This window comes from Falco punctatus, assembly GCF_963210335.1.
Source record: "Falco punctatus genome assembly, chromosome: 6".
Taxonomy (NCBI): Eukaryota; Metazoa; Chordata; class Aves; order Falconiformes; family Falconidae; genus Falco; species Falco punctatus.
Window position 1 is genome coordinate 25,733,992 of NC_137585.1, and position 21,412 is coordinate 25,755,403.

General features: G+C 47.2%; 1 protein-coding gene across 3 annotated transcripts; it reads right to left on the reverse strand.

The window, feature by feature from the left end:
* Window positions 1–594: 594 nt before the first annotated feature.
* On the reverse strand, window positions 595–19,268 carry SINHCAF (SIN3-HDAC complex associated factor). 3 transcript variants are annotated; one of them, XM_080392242.1, is made up of 8 exons: window positions 16,054–16,723; window positions 15,070–15,149; window positions 12,877–12,941; window positions 8,749–8,896; window positions 6,602–6,701; window positions 5,492–5,618; window positions 3,906–4,056; window positions 595–3,051 (listed from the first exon to the last, which is right to left on the reverse strand). In XM_080392242.1, exons 4-8 carry the CDS (start codon window positions 8,874–8,876, stop codon window positions 2,889–2,891), a joined length of 669 nt encoding a protein of 222 aa, XP_080248368.1. In that variant the 5' UTR covers window positions 8,877–8,896; window positions 12,877–12,941; window positions 15,070–15,149; window positions 16,054–16,723; the 3' UTR covers window positions 595–2,888. The 3 variants fall into 3 exon arrangements, with proteins under 3 accessions (XP_080248368.1, XP_080248369.1, XP_080248367.1); XM_080392243.1 differs by lacking the exons at window positions 15,070–15,149; window positions 16,054–16,723 and adding an exon at window positions 19,041–19,268; XM_080392241.1 differs by lacking the exons at window positions 12,877–12,941; window positions 15,070–15,149; window positions 16,054–16,723 and adding an exon at window positions 19,041–19,198.
* Between the last annotated feature and the right edge of the window lie 2,144 nt (window positions 19,269–21,412).

A 21,412-nucleotide genomic window follows, 5' to 3' on the forward strand; every position in this document is an offset into this window, starting at 1 on the left:
AGTCTCCACTAAAGTTCAAAACATTCTCTTGCAACAAGCCATCATGCTTAAGGTTGCAATGTTCTCCCCATTATCAGGGAATAGCTCCAACTTTAAACTCAGTTACTCACTGCCATCTCCTGCCAGAGACCTTGCTCACACATCAGCCTGCTGGAGCTTATCCAGCTGAATACATCTGTTGTGGGAACACTCCAAGCTTCAGCTTCAGGACAGGAGCACTGGTCTCTTCCACTGACTCTGGAAAAGGATGTTTCCAAATGCCATCAGCACCAACCTTTTAATGCTGTTGTTTCAGCTGGCCTTTGCTGAATGCCAGTGAGCTAGACAGGGAGCAAGCCCCTGGGGAACACCAAGATGTCAGCACCACCCATTCCCAGTAAAGGAATGCCTGACATAGGCAGTGCCAAGGGAAACCTGTGATTCTGCCCCCAGACAGCGGTCTATCATACTAAACACCATCTCCTTCCCTTGCTCTGCTCTTCCTTACAAGTTAGAGAATTATCTCATCCCCAAAAAAAGTCTTGAAGTCTTGTTCAAATAGAAACATGGGTTGCCTGGGCCAGTTCAAACACTAATTAGCAGAACAGAGCTGAATACAGGAGAAGTTGTTTATTTTCTAAATAAGTCTAAATTTATTCATTACCCTAGTAAAAAAAAAAGTTTGGATTACAAGTGTCTGAACAGTATAAAAGTACAAAACAGGTTCCATAGATTTCTAATACATTAATACAAAGTGCATGACTACATACAGTTCATTTTGCATTACTACTGGGAATGGAAGAGGTGGGATGGAGTAGGGGAAGCAGTTGGCGGTTGAAACCTAGCAATAAATAAATAAATACAGAAGAGATGATCCGTATCAGAGCACATCCTACCACCAATACTGCAGCCTTATACAGAATTAATGATGCTGAAAACAAAATTTCAAATGAAAGCAGGTGTCTGCAAAAACAGCTAGGACTCTTGCTCAAGCCCTTATTAGACACGACCAACCTAGTTATACAAGCAAGTAGCCATTATATCTACGATTGGACTCTATGATCTTAAAGGTCTTTTCCAACCTAAATTATTTCAAGATTCCGTTTGGTTGCAGATGAAAACAAGGTAGGCAGCTTTGTCTTCAGAATCTCAGAGAGTTTAGGAAAAGCGAAATAAGACCAATGAAAGCTGTAAGGCTGTGATAAGTCAAAGCCCTGTTTCCCCTGATGTTCTTTCTCTCCAGAGGTTGGCTTACCCAATGGAAGGAGAGGGAGGGGAAAAAAAAAAAAAAAAGGCAAAGAAAATAAAAAGTGTTCAGGGTAGAGGCTCCTCTTAAAACCTGCATATCTTTTCCCACCTATATTTTCATTTGCTAAGCATTCCCATTTCAGGAAGCGAGACTACATGGAAATCCAGTCCTAACCCCTACCCACCACAGTATTATGCCAACTCTCACAAAAAGGAAAGCTTGTAGCAATCCATTGTAGAATATCCCATAAGAGTATCAGTAAGAAAAATCCTCCCCGCCCCCAAAACCAGAAACAAACACCAAAAAAAAAGCACAATTCCCAACTTAGACAAGTTAAACCTTCATAACAGGAACGTGAAGCAATTGGGAGCTAAAACTGCAGCACACTCTTCCAGGAAGCTGCCTCCACCCTATAGGCAAAGTGGAGTTTGAAGGAGTGTCACAATGGTTTGCACACGAGTTTGTCTAGGAATCCAAAATGCTACCTTTTGATCACGTATGCAAACAGAGCTGCCTCAATTCGGTACAGCACCATTCTTAATAGAATTTTTCATATTCAGTATTCACAAAAGCATTGATCTGGTGGTCATTTAAACAAACAAAAAACACAAAACCCAAACACAGAGAAGCACTGCAGGGGAAGGGTTTCAAAATGGCAATTGTGAATCCAGACCCCAGGCTGCAATCAGATTATGTCCCTGGACCAGAGCCTGATTTCTTAGCAAGGGGTTTGGATCTATGTCAGGTCCAAAACCAGCATAAAGTCTGGTCTGTGGTCACATTTCAGCTGCACTGGGCCAACAGGTAGCAGTTACCCAAGTTCTGGCCATCATCTACACCTAACTTGGGCATCAAGATGTTTTCTTGGTCCATCTCTGATCACCAGTCAATTACTACATGAAGCCCAGGGTATCTGCTGCTGGGTTAAAACAAAAGTAGCTTCCCATTTTGCTATGTTCAATTCTTAGGTAAATCTTCCTCCTTAGCTAAGGAGGAGAGCTCTTCCACCCCTTCTGAAAAGCACTTTATGTTGGGGGGCTTCTTGGATAACTAGCACTTGTAGTAGAGCTGTCTGCAGTCTACCAGTCTGTGTCACATAGAAGGGATGAAATATCTGTCTTTGTTATGTCAGTAGTATAGGGTGAGATCTCCACACCTTTAAAAAATATATATTTATATAACTAGAGAGGTGACTTAAAACTTTTCTATGTATTAGTTCATCTTATTGACTCATACATGTCTAAGAACGAAATATTTTCTTGGGGACTTAAGGGAAGTTACCAAACAACTTTAAAAAAAAAAATGCCTTACAACCACTGCTTCTTTCAATACAGAAACATGAACTACATATACTTCCATATACAAACCCCCATCCTCATGGTCACTTGTGAAGCAAGTGGGGTGGGGGGAGATTAGACAACCTTGCAGCAGCATTCAGCTTTGCTAAGTGTTCCATAGCATCTTAAATATTATGTACAGTCTTTCTGAAAGGATACAAACTGGCTTCAGAGTTTGTGGAATTGTAGCAGTAAAACCCAAAACAGTTCTAGGGAATAGTCTTTTGGCAGCATAGCAGGTGTCCAAAGTGAACAGTCACTTTTCTAGTATTTTTCCAGAGAATAAGAGGATCTGTATAACCTTCTTCAGCTGTCCGAGGAAGTCACCACTCCTCTTGGGTGGAGATTGCTGGAGACTGTGACCCTTCTTGTTCTGGCTTTTCAGCGGCAGACTTTTTATTGCTACAGCAAGGTTTGAAGAGATGAGTGTCTATGAGGACTTCCCCAAAACGCCCTTTGTAAATAATTCCACAGCAGACCTTTTGCCTGGAAGAAATGGCAGAAAAGAGACAGATAGTTTGTGTGGTTAGAATATACAGAAATGCAAAAAAAAAAAAAAATCAGTTTGATCCAAGACACCACCTCCAGCTCGGAGGTTAGGAAGGAGAAGTCTGCTCAGAAACAGAAAACAAGTCTGTGTATAAATCTACAACACCACTTTGGAAAAAAAAACACAAAACCAAAACAACCAAACCTAAGCCTCCCATTTTGCTTCCCAGAGAAGTTTCAGACACACGACTATCTGGGCTGAACTAACTTTGACTACAATGCACTTGCAAACACTATTGGAGAGGAGGCAGCAGTCACAACAATTTCAATATAGCAATCAGCTAAACGAGGGGTTACTGTGTCACAACAGGCAGTAACAGAGAACAAGCTTGTCAGCTCCCAGAAAATCTTGTGGGTTTCCTCCCACTCCAGTTTTTTTTTTTTTTTTTTTTTTTTAATGACTACCATCACAGGTCAACCAAATCAAATGCTTCATTTTGCTGGCAAGCCGAGCACACAGTTGTACTTGGTAACACATTATATCTACAGAGCACATTTTTTAAGACAAGATAATGACAGTCAGGAACATTGTATTACTCTCAAAACCACAAAAAATATTTTCCAGCAACTGTATTAGTATTTAGGGAACTGGAGAGAGATAGAGGAAAATGTCTTAAAACACACATTTCTTTCTAAAGACAGACAGATATTGTCCAATACTCTGTGACTTAAAGTATATCCTTAAAACAAATGAAGTTCAGCAGTAGCAAATTCCTGAAGAAGCAGAATCAAGTACTGTTTTATGTGAAGTGAATTGCTATCTGCAGAGTGCATGTTCTGTTGCTTTTTACCTTTTCCAATATGTGAGATCTAAAAAGGAGAAAACTGGTGTTCTGCTGGACCCAGCACTCATCTCTGTGTCAGAGCCATCATCAGACTGGTTACTGTAACAGGGCGACTGAGCTGGGGAGGCACTTGAAGTGGTGCTGTGGGCATCAGAATCTGTAGGGGAAAGAAAAAAATGCAAGAATCAGAACATGCATCCAACGACTTACCCTCTTCCTGACTTGTAAAAGGTTGCACACAGATTGGGACCAGAGACACAGACTTTTTTTTTAATTAACAAGAAAAACCATATGTAACCAGAACTAACAATTACAACCTATTCTTCACTTGTCCCTGCTGATTTCAATAGAGAGATTATCTGTCAGCACTTGGGAGACAAAACTCGGAACTGGACAGGGTCCTTATACACAAGGGACTGGAAAGAGGTTCAGGATCAGGCTTCAGCTCCTAGCTCTCAAACACAGCTTATGCAGGCCACGCTTCAGACAAGATCCTAGTCCCTCTCTGGAATCACTGGAAGATCCTTGAAGATGATGGGGATCTCTGCTTCAGACTTAGTACTTTCTCTCTCTCACAGTAAATCTCCTTTCTTACCCATTCAGTTAAAGTCTTGCAAAGCTCTTCTCATGACTGCAATAGGTTAGGCAGTATTGAGCTTTTGCTGGATTGAGACTGTGAACTATGTACTTTGTGTAGACACACACGTTAACAGAAGGTCTGCTCACCTACCTTCCAGTTACAGTCTCTAGCACCTACAGTAACACAATTAGGTTAACTACAGCACAACGAATGAGGCGATACAAGCCCTTTGGGTCAGGGCCTTTACTGATTCTTTGGAGAGCTCTTCCTTCAGGCCAGGTAGGATAATTGAAAGAAACCGAAGACCAAGTCAGCAACAGTTAAGAAGCCGGAAGGTTTGCTTTAGAGGAAAAGCCTAAAGTACTGACATATATTTAGAGTTAACTGGCAGATGGCATTGTAAGAAAGTTATGAATCCAAATCTATTTGAAAAGTCTAAGTGCTGGCGGAAAGAAATCACTGAGACCAGCAGAGGAAGGTGTAAGGAAACTATACAGAGGAAACATGGCAGGAATTTAAAGGGTGTTGTGTGTGTGTGGAATCTAGGTTAAATAAAAAGCCTGGGTTGAAAACATGTATAGAAGAAAAAGATAATGGCATCAACAGAACGGTGCTTCTTGGGGAAGGAGAGCTGAAAGTGGCCATAGTGAGTTACTGACAGCAGGGGGAAACCTCTTCCAACTTCTATTTCACCGAGGGTCTTGCCCAAGAAGTCCTTTCTAGACACATGTAATTTAAGCACTGGACATAACCTTCAGTTGTCTACTTTCAAATCAGGCTCCCCCTCACTGCTTCCCCACTTCTGATGACCCACCCCCTGGCACACAAACTCATCCTCCTCACGCCACCCTCTCCCCAAGCTCTTGGAGAATGAAAGGCTGTGAAAACAGAGAGCACCCAAATGCGTGAGTGTACAACTGAACCTAGCTGGTGATTCAGCTTGGCCATTTAACAGTAAGTTATGTTAGGGGAGTCCAAAGTTTATTGCCAACAACTCTTTGGGTCCACTTACTGTGCCGTTTGAATTCCTTTTGCAGTTTGCTGATTTGATTGCTCTTTATTCTGCTTCCAGACAGAGTTTTCATTTTCTTTGGTTTCAGTGTTGTTTTAAGACTGGGTCCAGCCCGGGCATCTACCACCTAGAACACAGAAAACGGGTCCATTAATATTTCTGCATCATGCCCAGATACTGCGCTAGTCAAGGTACCTGTACTGACTCAGCTGAAGGTGATCAAAATCAATTTAGTTAAACCATGGCAATTCTGTGCACTGACACTCATGTTTCATTTACATCTGGTTTATAAGAAGCTAAGCCTGTAGGAAAACAGCAAACTAGTTTAAAATCCACATTCAGGTCAACTTTTGCCTTCTTCCCATTTCTGACAAATTCTGTTTAGTAGACAACAGTTGTTTAAGCAAATACAGTTTCAGTTAAGAGTGTCTGCCAAACATTTGCCCTGGAATTTTTTTTAAAAAAAAATCATTAGTTTAACTTCTGAATAAAGCTAGTGGTAGTCATAACCATAGCTCTGGCTCCCATTACTGTCAAGGCTTCCTGAATAAAGATTATAAAATATGCAAAGAATTCTGATCATCTTTCCAGCCCTAGGCCCAAACTGAATTAGATGTATCAAAACAGAATATATGAGTGAGAATAGCTGCAAGATATTAGTTATTGTAATTATCTGACTAAACGACACTGATTTATGTGTTGCCTGAGCAAGTCACCTTGCTTGTTCAAACTACTTTAAAAAAAACAACCAAACAAAAAAATCCCAGCGTGACCAATTCTGGATAGAGGCCAAATATGAAATGTTTTGAGTGTCATAAGAGACTTTTGGAAAGTTATGAGCTTGTGAAAACAAGGAATTACAAGGTAAGTTAGTCTGTGACTCCATCCCAGGCTTGCATAATCACCATTTGCATGTAAGCCAAACGAAGGCAGCTAAGAGCCATGTAACAGGAAATACTCCAAAAAGGATTTAGAGATGCTGAGGGTGAGAAGGGAGAGTGTGGGGAAAATAGCAAGCCCCAAATCCTTGTCGGCACCTCTCCTATGTAGCAGGATGGACTAAGGCAGAAACAAGTTAGTTTTGGGGTGAAGGAGAAATAAATTACTAACATGATTCCAGTTTTTTTTGGATCCTGCTGGCAATTTTTTCCATCTTTTCACCAACAGGACACAGGCATTGCAAATATCTCCTGAGCGGGCCTCATGGAGCCTGGTAAAAACAAAAGCAAAAAATCACTTGACCACAGTTAGTAAAAGCACCACCACCCCCCACTTGATAACAGCAAGAAACATAACAATTGATGGAAAAGAAGGGTTCTCAAATTCTGTTTTTCAGGCTTTACAATTCATCTGGGGTGCTCAAACATTGCCATTTAAAGACCAGGACTCACTATCAGAAAGCACTCTTCCTTATAGAAATAAAAGGTGTTGCAATCAGCTGCCAGAGGAGCACAAAAAAGTTCCTGTCACCTTCAGTTGGGTTTTTTCAAAAAAAAAAAAACCAAACAGCCCTGCTCCCCCAAACAAACAAGAAAAAACCCTCACCACACTGCTCCAGTGGGTTGGTTGGTGTGGCTGGAAAAGGAAAGGAGGAGGAATAATCGTATTCCTTGAACGTACATTTGGGAACAGACCTCAGATCTGACAAAAGCTTATTCAGCTCTCAACTTTCTCACAGAGCTTCAAGGATGAGTAACAAATACCAGCTAACACTCCCGCGTAAGCGTAGGGTAAGGTTTCAGAAGCAGCAGTCACTGGAATGACAACAATACTTTCTCCCTGTAACAAGCTTCCTTCAGAAATTATCTCTACTGCTAACCCATGCTAAAAGAAACATAAAGGGGATACACTGCAGAATTTTTCAGTTATTTAAATGGGAAGACTCTAAAGCATTTATAGATGAACAGGGCAGGCTCAGATAAGCCCTTATTTGCTCAGTGTTAAGACTGCATTTTTACCTTGGCAAACATATTTCAGATAGCACAAGACCAAAGGCAAGCTTCTTTACTGTAGTTATCAACAACAAGAAGCAAGGGGTCTTCACACAATCTTTCCACTGTCAAGGACAGTGGCCAAGAAATAGAAGGAAAACTGTCAGCACCAGTTTTATGTACAAAAATCCATGGTAAATACTAAGAACTACAAAGCTGCACATGAAAGGAGTGTTTCTAGAAAAGGGGGGGGGGGGGGGGGAGGGAAATATTTCTAAACATTGCAAAGATTTGCACATCTAAAGTTAAGTGCAGTTATTGATTGCTACAACAGTAGCACTACTGATATGTATATGTAGTTTTTAATACAATGCATGAGAGTTCCACTTGGGCCTATGATTTTCACGAGAGGTAGTCCAACAAGACTGGAAAGAAAAAGCAGAAAATATGTATCAACAATGCAGCCTTTTCCCAGGGAAATAATTTCATGGAAAACTGCAGCATAAATAGGAGAAATTCATATTGCTTCAGAAAAAAAAAATCAAAACAAACAAAAGTAAAAATTAATGACAAACTATCAAGAAGAATTTGCTCCTGACAATTCAGGGACACAAATTTATACAGAACTTCAAAGTTCTTAGAATGTATTTCAAAAAAGTTAGAAGGGTCACAGCAGCTGGCACAAGAAATCACTGGTATTTATAGTTTTGTTTACCAGTGTTTTCAAGTAACATTATGTGCAACATTACCCAATTAGAAAATTAATTACTGGATGCTCGCTTTCCATCAGAATGGAAATGAGAAGTTTTAATGACATTGCTATGCCCTATTTGAACAAAGGGACCAATACCTGAAATAGGGTACTTTGCATAAACTCTGCTGGAACTGTTTAACATTTACTCATCAAGCTTTGTCTAACATTCCTGTTATCTTCAGAGACACAGAAAACCTCCATGGACCTGTGCTGTTTACCATCTGGTGTGGTAAGGAACAAGTGCAAAACGCAGAATCTGAGAGGGGTCTAAACCCCTGCACATGCTGTGAGGTGGGAGAGGCATGAGCCTGACCCTTCACTACACCAGCTCTCCACTGGCAGCAACAGCAGATCGGTAACCAAATGGTACTGCACACAGCTGCAGAGGATCCAGTTCCTCCTGGCCTGGCCAGGAAAGTTGTGAGGAAGCTGAAGCCAGCCTTCCCCTGCCACGCACCTCTGCTAACCCAGTATTTCAGTCTTTCAGAGCAAGAGGGACAGCACATTAGGTTTGTGGCTTGGAGATCCAACACTATGACTGACCACAAAGTTGATTAAAGAAAGAATCTTACCCGAAACAGTTCTGGAAATCCTTTTCATAACGTTTGCTGTCAGTGAAACGAGAACTGGAAGACTTAGCTCTGCAAATACAGCAGCCCTCTATACTCCGATACATCTTCGGTTTGTGAAAGCCAAACATCTTTTCCTCCCAGCTGTAGCCTGTGAAAACAAGCAGGAATGGGTATTACTTACCACTGTTAGATACTGAAAGAAAAACCTGGGAACTTCACTGAGCAAGCCAAAAGTAAATTATAATTCAGGATGGCAAACAGCGAGATTAGGCCACAGCTTTATCCTGCATTGCCTCGGAAGAGCAGATGCACCTAGAATGCAGTTTCTTATTAAAAAGGAAAGAAAAAGTAATTAGCAATGGCTGGACTATTAAGCAATACCAACCAGGACTCATGACAAGCCCATTTACTGCCCTATTCTACTCTAAGGGCACATCTACAAGAGCACAACCCAGAGATGCGAACGCAGCCGACTTGGCTAGCGAAAGCCCTGCATCTGTGGCGGAACAGGCTGCAGGACGGGCTGTGAGCTACCCGTGATGTGAACCACCGCATCATCATCACCGGCATCTGCTGGAAACAGCCCTGCCAAACTTTGCTGAAAGTGAGTAGGAGTCATTTTAAATGAGCTGCAGTCATACCTCTAGGCTGTAGGGCAGACATACCTGAAAAGCCACTCTAAAAACAGCAGGGTGGAGCCCCACCCAGCCCTCAGTGGCCATGTCTGCACTGGAGGACCCAGCAGCGCTTCTCGGTTCTCAGGCCTGGGTGAGTAGCCCAGCTCCATGTCAGCACAGGCTCAGTTCTTACCCTCCCACCTTCCCCACCCTGCTTTCCATGGGAAGGAAACCCAGCCAGAAAAGGGGCTGGGGAGCAGGACCCTGGGGCGCATTTCAGCACGCACCTACCACACATCCCAGCCACCGCCAATGATGCCGGAGCGAGAGGTACTCCGTTTACAGTGTTTCTTCTTAACCACCAGCTTTGCAAAGTCAGCGCCGGCTCAGAAAGCCAAAGCCATGCTGCTCTTAGAGGTCCTGCCCGCCCTTTTCAGTGCACCTGGGCTGGGATCTGCTATCAGAGCAGGTAACGTACAGCAGAGGTGTTTTCCAGGCAGAAACTTCTGAAGTTTCTGTGGATTTACTACAGCCACCATGACAAAGATCCCTCCAAGACATGATGTCCCCAGCGCCAGTTACTCCCCAGTGCAGACTGTCAGGCACAGTCTGACACGGGATGAGAAGCTGTCAGAACAGAGCTCCCACAATGCTTCAAAAACCCAAACCAACGACTGAGCAAAGCTGGTGCTTTCCTGGCGCTGAGCCTGGACGCACAGCAAGTCTTAACAGGCCATGCTGCATCTGTCTCGTAACACAGGCAGGGACCGTTCCAAGACGCTCTCTTTGAAACAGACCGTGGTGCAAGGTTTGCATCAGTCACCTGCTGCAGGGAGCGAGCGGCCACCTCCACTGCCTTTCACACACTAACTGCTCAGAGGGGACAGGCCACCGGCTGCCGGAAGCTCCATCAGAACAGCTTCCCACTGCTGAGAGAGAACTTCTGCTTTTAAAAAGTTTAAATTAGATGGAGCCACACAAACAACAAGATTTCCCCTGCTTCCCTTAACAAGAGGTCAAGTCATTATATTCTTGTAGAAGCTAAAAGCAAAATACCTCTCCTCCCCACAAATATTTCTGAAAGGCCCAGTAGCGCAGGCAGGACAGGACTTTCAGGAGCGCAGCATTTCCATCACTTGTGGGCAAGTCTGGTGAGAGGGAGCTCCCCAGCCACTTCTCAGTCCCAGGGACTGCCGAGTTCCAGCAGCCCAACTTGGGTTTACTGGTGAATGTACGGTGGCATAGGGATCTGTCCCCAAATCTCCCACTTGCAGGAAGGTAAGGAGTGCAATTCTAATATCCTCCAAAAGGACAGAGAAAATTAACCTGAAATCTTCCGTCTACAGCAACAAGGCTTGCCGCATCGTTAACAGCAACATAACAATTTGAAAAGCAGGTTCAAGTGAGGTCGAAAACATGCTTCCAAAAAAACAGCCATTCCTAGCACTGCACTTACCTTACTGACAGAGACTGGATGTGAGAGAAAAAGATCCCGCACATTTTTGCAGAACCACAGCAAAAGCTACTGAACCACCCAGACCTAGTCACAGTCCTCCACACCAGTAAAAATACAGCCCCCTACCCCAGAGGGGGAGATGAGAGCATGCAGCACTGCCAAATAAACACACAAGGTTCCCAGGCTCCTAAGAACAGAAAAGCAAAAATTGTACCTAATATTGTTGGTTAATACTTACACGAACCCATATCCAGCTGAAAGCATACACGTTTACATTTCAGTTTAGCATATTATGATACAAGACCACTTGGCTCCTTGCAATTACTACTGCACAAACGTGCAGAAAGACACAAGTCAACTCTCAAAAAAAAGCCTGTTTTGATCAAACCCCTTGCAGAGCTTGTTGATGGGAAGGGACCTGCACAAGCTGAATGCTAAGGAGGTTCTCCAGGCTTAGGAGAGAGATGGAGGGGGTAGGTCTTTCCTTCCCTCCTGCCCTAACTCATGCTATTTGCCACAGGCTTGAAGTGCTGTATTCCTTTCTTCTTTGTGCACATTTGCAGCAAAAGGAGCTCACCTAGGGCTAGGTTTTTCAAAGGATGACGTGCAAATATCCAGCAAAGTCACCCCAAATGCTGCCAGGCTGCTTAGGAGGTTCACTGCTCCCTCTACTAGCACAGCATTGGCCTGGAGGCCAGAAGCAGCTGTAGTAAGTAAAAGAAGGTATCCAACTAGTGACCTGCTGCATGGGCTTGCTGAGGAATGGTTAGACTCAGAACTGTTCTCTGCTTCTGCTTGGATATATTTTCAGAGGCATGTAGCAAACGAATGCACAGCCAAATCAGGTTAGCATCCCTGGACTGTTAAGACAAACAACAAGAGTGTCTAGGCAAACACTTATGAGTAGGTATTTTGTTTCTTCACATCAGATAATGCTTCTTCAATAGATAGTCTCTTGAAGACACTATGTTTAACAAGCCCCTGGAGATCCAACAGCATGTTCATCCAGGAACTTTCGACTACGAAACAGCAATTTTGGGTTTTGTTTGACTATTCCAATGTTAAATCTGTGATCTGGTGCTTTTCTTTATAAGCCAAAGACTAACTGCAGGCACAAGGTTCATCAGTGCTGTAAAACTTAAGCAGCCAGAACATCCTGACTGTTACAGGGCAAGACACAGTGCTGTTATCAACAGTGTGATTTACTTTCTAACCTGGTTTCTTCCAGAAATCCAGACACTACTGAGATGATCTTTGTCACCAGCTGGTATTTATACCACAATAGAATAAGATGCATGTTTTACAATTAATGTTCTGGCAAAGACTGGCATCAGGCGCATATATTCTGAAAATATTTTGTTTTGCATCATTGCTGCCATTCTCACAGGAGCAGCCTTTCAACACCATCTTTCAATAGAAGGGAAACTAGTGCCATCTGTTTCCCACTTGATGAATGGTCAGCAACAGTATTACCATATATCATGCCTGAACGGGGAAGAGCTAGTAGCAAAACCGCAAGTAAAACATTTCTCTGACAACTGCATTGAAGTGCAGTTATAAATGGAAGATGTCAATCCAGTTACACATTTAATCCCAAACAGTTGCTGTTGGACCATTATACACTAAATATTCTGTCAGCTGAAGAGCTTAATAGCTAACGTGTACTTAGAAGTACATATGACTTGCCCTTTAAAAGGTTTAACTCAAAAGCTTTGCAATTTAGATCTCAAATTAGACTGCCAACTACCGTAACACCTGAATCTTAGCCATGAAAGTTTAACCATGTGGAATTTGGGACAGAAAAAAAAAAGATGGCAGGTAGGAATGGAATAACTTCCATAGAAGTTAAAAAGCATTACACAAGATAACTGTACCATATTTAAGCATGTTAGTAGTGTTATTTAAGCATGTGATTTGCCAACTTAAAGCACGCAATTAAAATATGTGACATCTTTTAAATCAGCAGTTGCACGGAAGTGAAAGGGACAGCCCACCAGCAAAGAATCAGAAATTCTAGTGGAGCAGATTTGTCATTCTGCAGAAATGGAGACTTACCTGCAGTAGGAGGAGAGAAGTATTCCAAGTCAGGAAAAAAGTGGTCCTCCTCCTCCCTGGTCTACCTGCCAAAGGAGAAGTTGCTATTCCCTCAAGTTCTGCTTTGAACAATTTTAGCAACTTGGACAGACTCAGAAAAGACCGCAGGAAAAAGCTCTCTCCGACTCTGCCCTCTCACTTTTGGATAAGTAGTATCAAATACAGAGACTTGTCTTGCAAAAAAATTCAGAGTTCAGCAGAGAACAGTAAAGTAGGTGAGGAATAAAAAACCCACACACCACACATGCCACTTACTACATTTGTGAAAGGCTCGTACAAAGCAGCATGCATCATATGTCTGAATACTTTTGTTACCTGTCAGGACTAGAATTTGGTGCTTGGTTTCTTTGCAAAATTTAACTTGATGATCTAAATTAAAAGGAGGTATTGCTTCAGATGCTCATTAAGTTTTCAAGTTAGGGAAGAGCTTCTGAACTCTTTCAGATTTTCAAATCAGAAAAGCTGAGCCACTTTGCTTTTCCAGATTCCTTCTGCATTCTTTCTGATCACCCAAGAAGAATGAAACCCCTTTATAATAGAAAGGGAGGAATTCCTAGAAGGCAGGCACGTCTCCCTTTGTAACACAATTATCAGGCCAGTTGGAAGGAACATGCTCACCTGCTTCTTGCAAAGCTGAAAGACAAACATTCCTTGGAGTGAGGGGAGAACAGAGGGATGCCAGTCCAACTACCCAGTACCTTCATCTTCCCACCTCCTCACTCTGACCCTGGATCATTCACCCTTTGTGCAATCCAAAACTGCCAGTACATTGTCAGACAGGAGAACCTCTGCAAATAATTTCATTTCCTCTTCTGTGTACAGAAGAGCCTTGGCACAGCCTCTCTGAAGCTGGGCTACAAAAAAATACATTCTAGCCTGCATATGTCGATGCAGCCGGTTCCTGTCAGTAAAAATCTCACAATGTTCATCTCTACAGAATTTCATTGGAACTAAGAAACATAGCCAAAATACTACATTTTTTTTCTTTTAAAGGAAAAGAAACAGATACCTTAATAAAGAAGGAATATACATACTCTGGCTTTTACATCTGCAAGTGCATACACCCAGGCACAAGCACACACATGAAAAATACTTCCAGAGCTGTCTATGGCGCCAGAAGCAGAGTTGCTTGACTTGCTAATAAATTCTTGGGCCTGTCCCTCTGCTGAAATGAACTGCAATACCTCTACTGAAAATCAGCTGTAGGACAGAGAATTGTACATGAACAGAGGAACTGATCTGTATCAGAGACTCAATGTAAACCTACCTCCCCCCTGAGTTTATGCGCTGCAAAAAGAAAATTTGGAATATAAGTTAAAATATGGTTTTCTGGGGTCCAGTTTTAACACGCCCAGAGCCAGAATACTCCAAGGAAGTAAGAGACCAAGCTACTTGGGAGTCATTTGAAAATGCAACTTCAGTATCTGCAAAAACATTTTTACACTGTCATCAGCCCTTATAGCTCAAAACAGAGTGACTAATTTTCAACAACTATAACCTTAGAATTGCACATACTTTACACTCTTCTGGTCCCCTATATCCTCAGATTTTCCTTTCACTTCCCTTCCTCTCTCCACCCAGAAGATCTTTACTTGGAGGAAAGCTCTATTTGGCCACTACAGCCCAGGCACATCTGAATGAAACAGCATCCTGTGGAGTTTTCAGTTGATGAGCAAAGCAAAACCATTAAAAGGTCAAAACTACATCTTCAGGAATTTTTCCTCTGCCAAAATAAGCAACTCACTCTTTTGCTGGTAGTCGTCTGCAGCTACCGTTGTGTGCTCAGTGCTGCAGTGAAATCTTAGCACACCACATGCAACTGGCAGCAACTACCAAGCATGTATCAAAAATAAAAATGGTCATTTTTTCCTATGTTAGAGCTTCTACAGCATCCTGGCTGCATCGCAAGCTGTTCCCTGCAAAGTTTTCAGGAGCAGTCAAGTCACAAAGGAGCCTACTCACCTGCTGATCTTCAGTGGGAAGTTAGTACCTAACCCATTTAGACCAGAGAAGTGAAAGGCTAAGCCACTTGGGTGTTCCTTCTAAACTGCCATGCGGTTAGTGCTCCAGAAGGGATAGGCCAAAGCATGAAAACAGTAATCAGCAAGATTTGCATGGGGGTGGGGTGGGGGGGGAATCCCAAACCTGTCCCACCTGCAGACATTCGATCTTGAAAGAGGAATTCTTCCCTCTGTATTGCATAACTAACACCACACTCAGTCTGATCAGGAGCCCTGCAAGGAAAACCTGGGATGTTTCAGAAGCAACTGCTGGAGTTCAGTCTGTGATGCTTATCTGAGTACAGTCCCTGCAGCTGTTATGATGCTGCTTGCAACCACCTGCTACTGAAAAAGCATCCCAAACACTTGAGATCATGAAACACTTCAGTTTTGGTTTGGTTTTTGGTGGGTTGTTTGGGTTTTTTTTTTCTTGAAGAGGGTAACGTACCCGATGGGGACTTGAACAGAAGTAGTAATTATTTGGCAGAACAGCTGAAGTGACTTCATTAAAAAGGATGCATTTCCATATCCTTAAGTAATCCTACTGGTCATTTCACTTGGACTTTGGACTGAGCACATTCTACAGAAATGCAGAGTCTTGAGTCATGAAATGGAGTCCCACCCATGCATTCTGCTTAACCACTCAGTTTTCAAGCCCCAGCTTACTAGCTGCATGCTACAAGGGGTACAAGTCTGAAGGAGAAGTTGGTTGTCAAGTAGGACTGTGTATGTCATTCATCTCATTATGAAAGTACAACGCATCAGGTGTTAAGAATCAATGCAGAGCAGAGAGCTTGGTGACACAGAAAGAACTGTTCAGCATGAGTAAGAAACTGTCACAGTTTTAATGTTTACTTATAATCTGTGTGAATTTATCAGCTCTTTTAACATCTTCTACTAAGAAGACAGTCATATTTTCTTTCTAAAGGAAAGACTGTAAATGTAGGCAATTGGCTTCTCTTTGAGAATCTCTGGGCTGGGAAAGAAGTGAGGAGGAATTTTTCCCAGAGGCTCTGGCACTCGATCCCACCTACTTTTCAGTGCAGGCTGGATGCTGCATGCCTGTGGGAAATCCCACGACTTGTTACTTGCTGGTTCTCAACCACAGACTACAGATCCCAAGAAACCTGGAATTTACCTGGGTGCCAAATGAGTTCAGTGTCCACTGGCGTCAGCAGAAAGGCCTCCAGTTCACTGTCCGCTCTACATTGCGAAGTTCGTGCAATCTTTATTTTAAAAAGCTGTAAGCTACACCATGAATCTGGCTGGGTGCAGGCTGGGGAGAAGGGGGTTTCCACAGCACACGGCCGACAGAAACAGTCTCACCTTCGGGAGCAAGCACACAATAGTACAAGGGTTCGCTGGGGAACCATCACCCTCCTGGCTTGCCTTGTAAAAGCATTAAACAGGTGTCTCCATGGTTCTCACCCTACCACCTTCCACTAGTGACAAATTAAAATTCAAAGTGAAAAGAAGAGAGCATGACAGCTAGGTTGTTGTGCTCACGTACGTTACTCAGCCTTGACGACAAAGGTTGACACCCTTGAAGTTCTGGCTCAGTTCAGGACACTGGGACTTCTCCTCTGCCCACCCAGTGGGGTGGCAGCCTCCAGCCCAGCCAAGGGACCCCTCCTCTCCCCACGCAGCCGCAGGCTGAGGGGCAGCATCCAGCACCGGCTGCCACAGAACTACAGCACCAGGGCGCAGCTCCAAACCTGTTTGAGATTGTAAAGATTATTCAATGATGTGGGTCCAAAGCACTGCCGCCAGCAGGGACAAGGCTCGCGGGCCGCGCGGGGGCCGTTCCCACCAGGTGAGACAGGCAGGGCTCAGCCCAGAAAACAACAGGTCTGGCAGGTCCCTTTAAACCCCTTTAACCGCACGCATCCGGAGATGGGTGCGCAGAGGAGACGGCAAGTTTGATCTCATGAAAAGGCGAGCGGGACTGGGAGCATTCCCCTGGCGCAAAACTGCGAGTTTAGGAAGAACGGAACAGTGATCAAAGGCGCCCGACAAGATAACGAGCCCGGCCGCGCCGCCGGGACCGGCGCACTGCGGAGGGCGGGAGGCGGCGGCCGCTTTCTGCCGAGCACCGCGTGGCGCGGGGAAGCGCCAGCCCGGGCACGGCGGGGCGCCCCGCTCCGGCCCGGTGACGGGGGGCCTGGCGGGCGGAGGCGCGGCAGCGCCGGGAACAAAGACCCCCCCGGGGCGGACGACCTACTTTCGCGGACGGCCCCGCCGGTCAGGTGGAGCCACGGGAGCGCACACGCGGGCGGCCGCGGCCCCGGCCCCCGCCTCCCCAAGGCTGCCAAGCGTTCAACTTGCCGAAAAACGAATAAAATTAAAAATAAATTAAAGCAGCACAGGAAGGGGAAGGCGGCGCGCGGGGAGGAAAGCCCCGAGCGCGGAGCTGGGCGCTGCGAGGCGGACCCCGCGCTGCAAACGCCGCCCCACCACGCGGTCTCGGTGCAGCAGCCCCATCCGGCGGGGGGAGGAGGGGGGGACGGACGGCAGGACGCGGGGGGCGAGCCGCTGCAGCCCCGCCGGGCACCCCGACGCCTGCCCCGGTAGGGTGACGGCCACTTTCCGCCGCCCCCCGCCCCGGTCCCGTCCCCCCCCGCCCCGCGCTGGTTCCTCATGGCTCGGCCCTGACGTAATTCAAACATGGCAACAGTTGCACTTCAAAGGGCCGTCGCAGACCTCCCAGCAACGCGGGCACGCCGCGGCGGGGACGACACGGACCCCCGGGCCCCGCGGCAGCCCCGGGGCGGCCGGCGGGGCTCACCCGCCCCGCCCGCGCCCGCCAACGCCGTGCGCGCAGCGCGGTACCCCGGGGAGCGCGTGTGCATCCAAAGTTTCACCGACCCTCCAAAGTCCTCCAAAACCAGCGGCCAGCCACCAAAACACACCGTCCCCCGCGGGACGAGTGCCACCCCACCGACGCCCCCCCCCCGGGCGGCCGAGTCCCCCCCCCGGGCGGCCGAGCGCTCTCCCCCGGCGCGCCGGGGAGCCGCGGCGCCCGCAGCACATGCGAGCCCTTTGTTTTCCTGCAGCCGGGCGCTGCCTACGTGCCGCGCCGGGGGCACGGCGGCCGCCCCGCTCCGCAAGCCCCTCGCAAGCCGCGAGTCGGAACTTGGTGGCGCCGGGAGCGGGCACACGCGGACCGGGACGGCAGCGACTTTCACTCGCGCCGCGCGAGCGGGCAGGACGCCATCGCCGCCCGCCGCACCGTCCCCACGCCGCGCACCGGGCCGGTGGCGGGGCGCCCGCCGAGCCGGGGCAAGGCCCCACGCCGCGACCCGTGCGACCGGCACCACGTGTCACGCCAGCCCACAGCCACGCGCTTCCCCCGGCTCGGGGCGTGCGCAACCCCCGACCCCTCCGCAAATACGAGCGGCGACTAAAAAATACAAACTGTGTGTGTGCCCCCCACACGCTCCGGGAGCCGCGGCGGGGCAGGGACGGCGGGCACACCGGCGTGCCCCCTCCTCTCCGCTAGCACCAGCTCGCGCGCGCCGGCGCTACAGGTGTGCGGTGCGGTGCGCGCCGGGGCCGCACCTGCGCCACCCCCTGCGCACCGGGCGGGGGCCGCGTGGCGCGGCGGGGCAGCCGCGGCCCGGGAAGGGGGCCGTGCAGCCCCCCAGCTCCCCCAGCCCGGTCTCCCCAGTCCGCTCCGCAGCCGGGGACTGCTTTTGGCGTTAAATCGTCGCGAACCTTGCTGCGCTCCCTCCTCGCGACTTTAATCGTACTTTGCGGGGGGGTGTCAGAGCGCTCGGGATGGGTCCGCAACAATACGGGAGGTGTCTCTCCCCGCCAGCACCTCCTTGAAACTCCACTAATTGAAGAAAAGGGGGAAAACGCCGCTCGCAAGAGCCATGCGTGTCAAACTGTTTCAGGCGGCAAAGTCTTTTTGCCGCTGCAACACTTAAGACAAGCTGCGGGATCAAGCGCGTGTTTAACAGAAGCCACCAACTGCTGGGAAAAAAAAAAAAAAGCAACCGAACCAAACAACAAAACCCAAACAAAATAAAAAAATTTCCCCCAAACCGATTTAAACCTCCCGTTCCCTCTCAGCTGTACTTTTCTTTCCTCCCCCCTGAGCAGAAAGGGAAAGAAGTCACTCACCGCTCTACTGCGCCCACCAACAAACGTGCGGTGCGATGCGGTGCGCAGCGAACTCCCGCCGCTGCGCGCCCTCCCCGTGCCTCCGCGCTCTGCCTGCCAGCACTGCCTGGCGCGCGAACCCGCGCTCGCGCGCGCACACCCCCCCCCCCCGCCCCTCCCCTCGGCGCCCGGCGCTCTGCGCATGCGCCGTTCCCACGGCTCCATTCTCCTCAATCAAGCCCTCTCGCTTTGCGCGCCCCATTGTCCTTTTAAGGGAGAAAGGCCGCGCGGGAAGCCTGGGAGGAGGGAGGTGCTGCCCATTGTGACGACGGAGATGACTTCACGCACGCGGCCCGCTCCCCCGCCCCGCCCCCTGCCGGCGGTGGGCGGGGCCCGGCTCGGGCACCTGCCTCCCCGGCGGCAGGGGCGGGGTTACCGCGCTCGCCTTGCGCCGCGCTCGGCGCCCTGCAGCCCGCGGAACAAAACAAAACAAAGCGGAGCTGGCAGCGGCGCAGCGCACGGCAGCGCGGAGCAAACTCCAGCGCGGAGCGGACGCTGCCCCTCTGCGCGTGCCGCAGCGCGCCCCCTCCGTGTTTACCGGCGCTGCCGCCCCCTCGCGCAAAGCGCGGCTGGGCTCCCACCGGGGACACCGGCGCTGAACCTCGGTGCGCTGGCGGGCGGAGGGTCACGGCCTCCGGGAGGGAGAGGGAAAGTTTTTTTGCTGGTCTTGGAAGGTGTTTTTTTCTTCCCCCCCCTGCAGGGTTCAAAATTTTAAGGTGCTTAAAAAATCGTCAGTGCCTCGTACAGTTTTTCCTGCTGCGTCAGAACGTGTGATTTAAAGTGTCACATCATTGCAACCTTCGTTTCACACTCTTTATGCAATTTAGGAAGGGCTGCTCCGCGAAACTGCGGGCAGGTTGTGTTGAAATAGTTTTCCTTTAAAAAGTGTGTCAGAAGGATTAGCATGTGATATATACACAGTAACGCTTAGGCACTTATGACTTAGCACCATGACAGCCTGTAACTACAGTAGGACTGCAAGCCGCTGCCTCCCAGGCTTATGCTCAAACCAAGCCCCAACACTGAATGCCTTCTTTCGACGTATTTAAAAGAGAAAAAGTTTCCCACAGAATCAACAGCAGCTCGGGCACCAAATTCTAAAATAACTGGGATGAGTATTTCTGTAACAAATTATCCTGATAATGACCTTTTCAGTCTAACCCTAATTTAGGCACAAAGTCAGCAAGACACGGAGAACTCTTGCTGAAATGATCCTGTGGCTTCCAGCAGCAGCACTGGCCAGCCTTGGGGGATCTCCAGGCAGGCAGGACAGTCTACTTTTCCTTACCTTAGCACCTCACATCATCTCGACTGGGTTGTAAATGGTTGGTAATTCTGCACCATCTCCTTCCTCAGTGCTACAAGACTGTTGGTCACATTGGGCAGGGGGATTTCTCACGAGGCAGGCCCCAGGCTGAGCTGCGAGGTGGCTGGGGTGCTGCCTTTGCTACCACTGCTTCCTTCCAGACACAGCTAAGCCAAATGACATCCCTAAGCCAAATGACATCCAACTTGTGAGACACAACTGTAGCTAATGCTGAATAATTTCTCAAAACACGTATAGAATTTTACTGGGTTTAACTAGTCTAGGGAACTCTACCAGCTCTTTCGGCAGCTTCTGTTTGCACATAACGTGCCTGGGTTTTATCTGCCTTTCTTCTTGGTTTGAGGGAGTGACTCTCCTGGATTTTCTCCCACTGTTTTCTGATTTTTACTTCTCCACGCTTCTCAAGGCCCCTCCGTGACAGTCTTTTTAGTCTATCTAGTATAGTATTTATAACCCAAAATGAGAATGAAACAGCATTTTCCAGGAGAATCCTCATAGGTAGCAAGCAACGTGCTGCCTCTCAGCACCCAGCTGAACAAAACATCTCTGGTGCTCATCACTGGCTGCCTGCCCTTACCACCACGCTGAACATTCACAGAATGGCTCAGGACAGGCAGTGTTTGCGTACAAACCAGGGCCAGGGCAACTGCTCAGGTATTTATTTCACAGCTTTATGCCCTTACGCTCCAAGTTTCAGGCAAGCCCCAAAGCTCAGTGGGGAACACAGGCTTCTAACTTACAATAATGAACACAGTTGATGCTCCCGGGGAGGATTTCTGTTTCCAAATGCTGTACTGCTCTGGCCTGTGAACAGTTCAGCTATTCCTGCCCTCTCAGAGGAAAACAACTTCTATCCATGGAAGTCCAAATGGCAATGCATAAATGAAAAACACGGTCAAAACCTTCATTTCTGAAATGTCTCTAGTTTCCTTGAAGTGTTTGCTGATGACATTTCAGGGCTACCCTGTAACTCCAAAGTGGTTTGAGTTTTCATTTTTGGCTGATA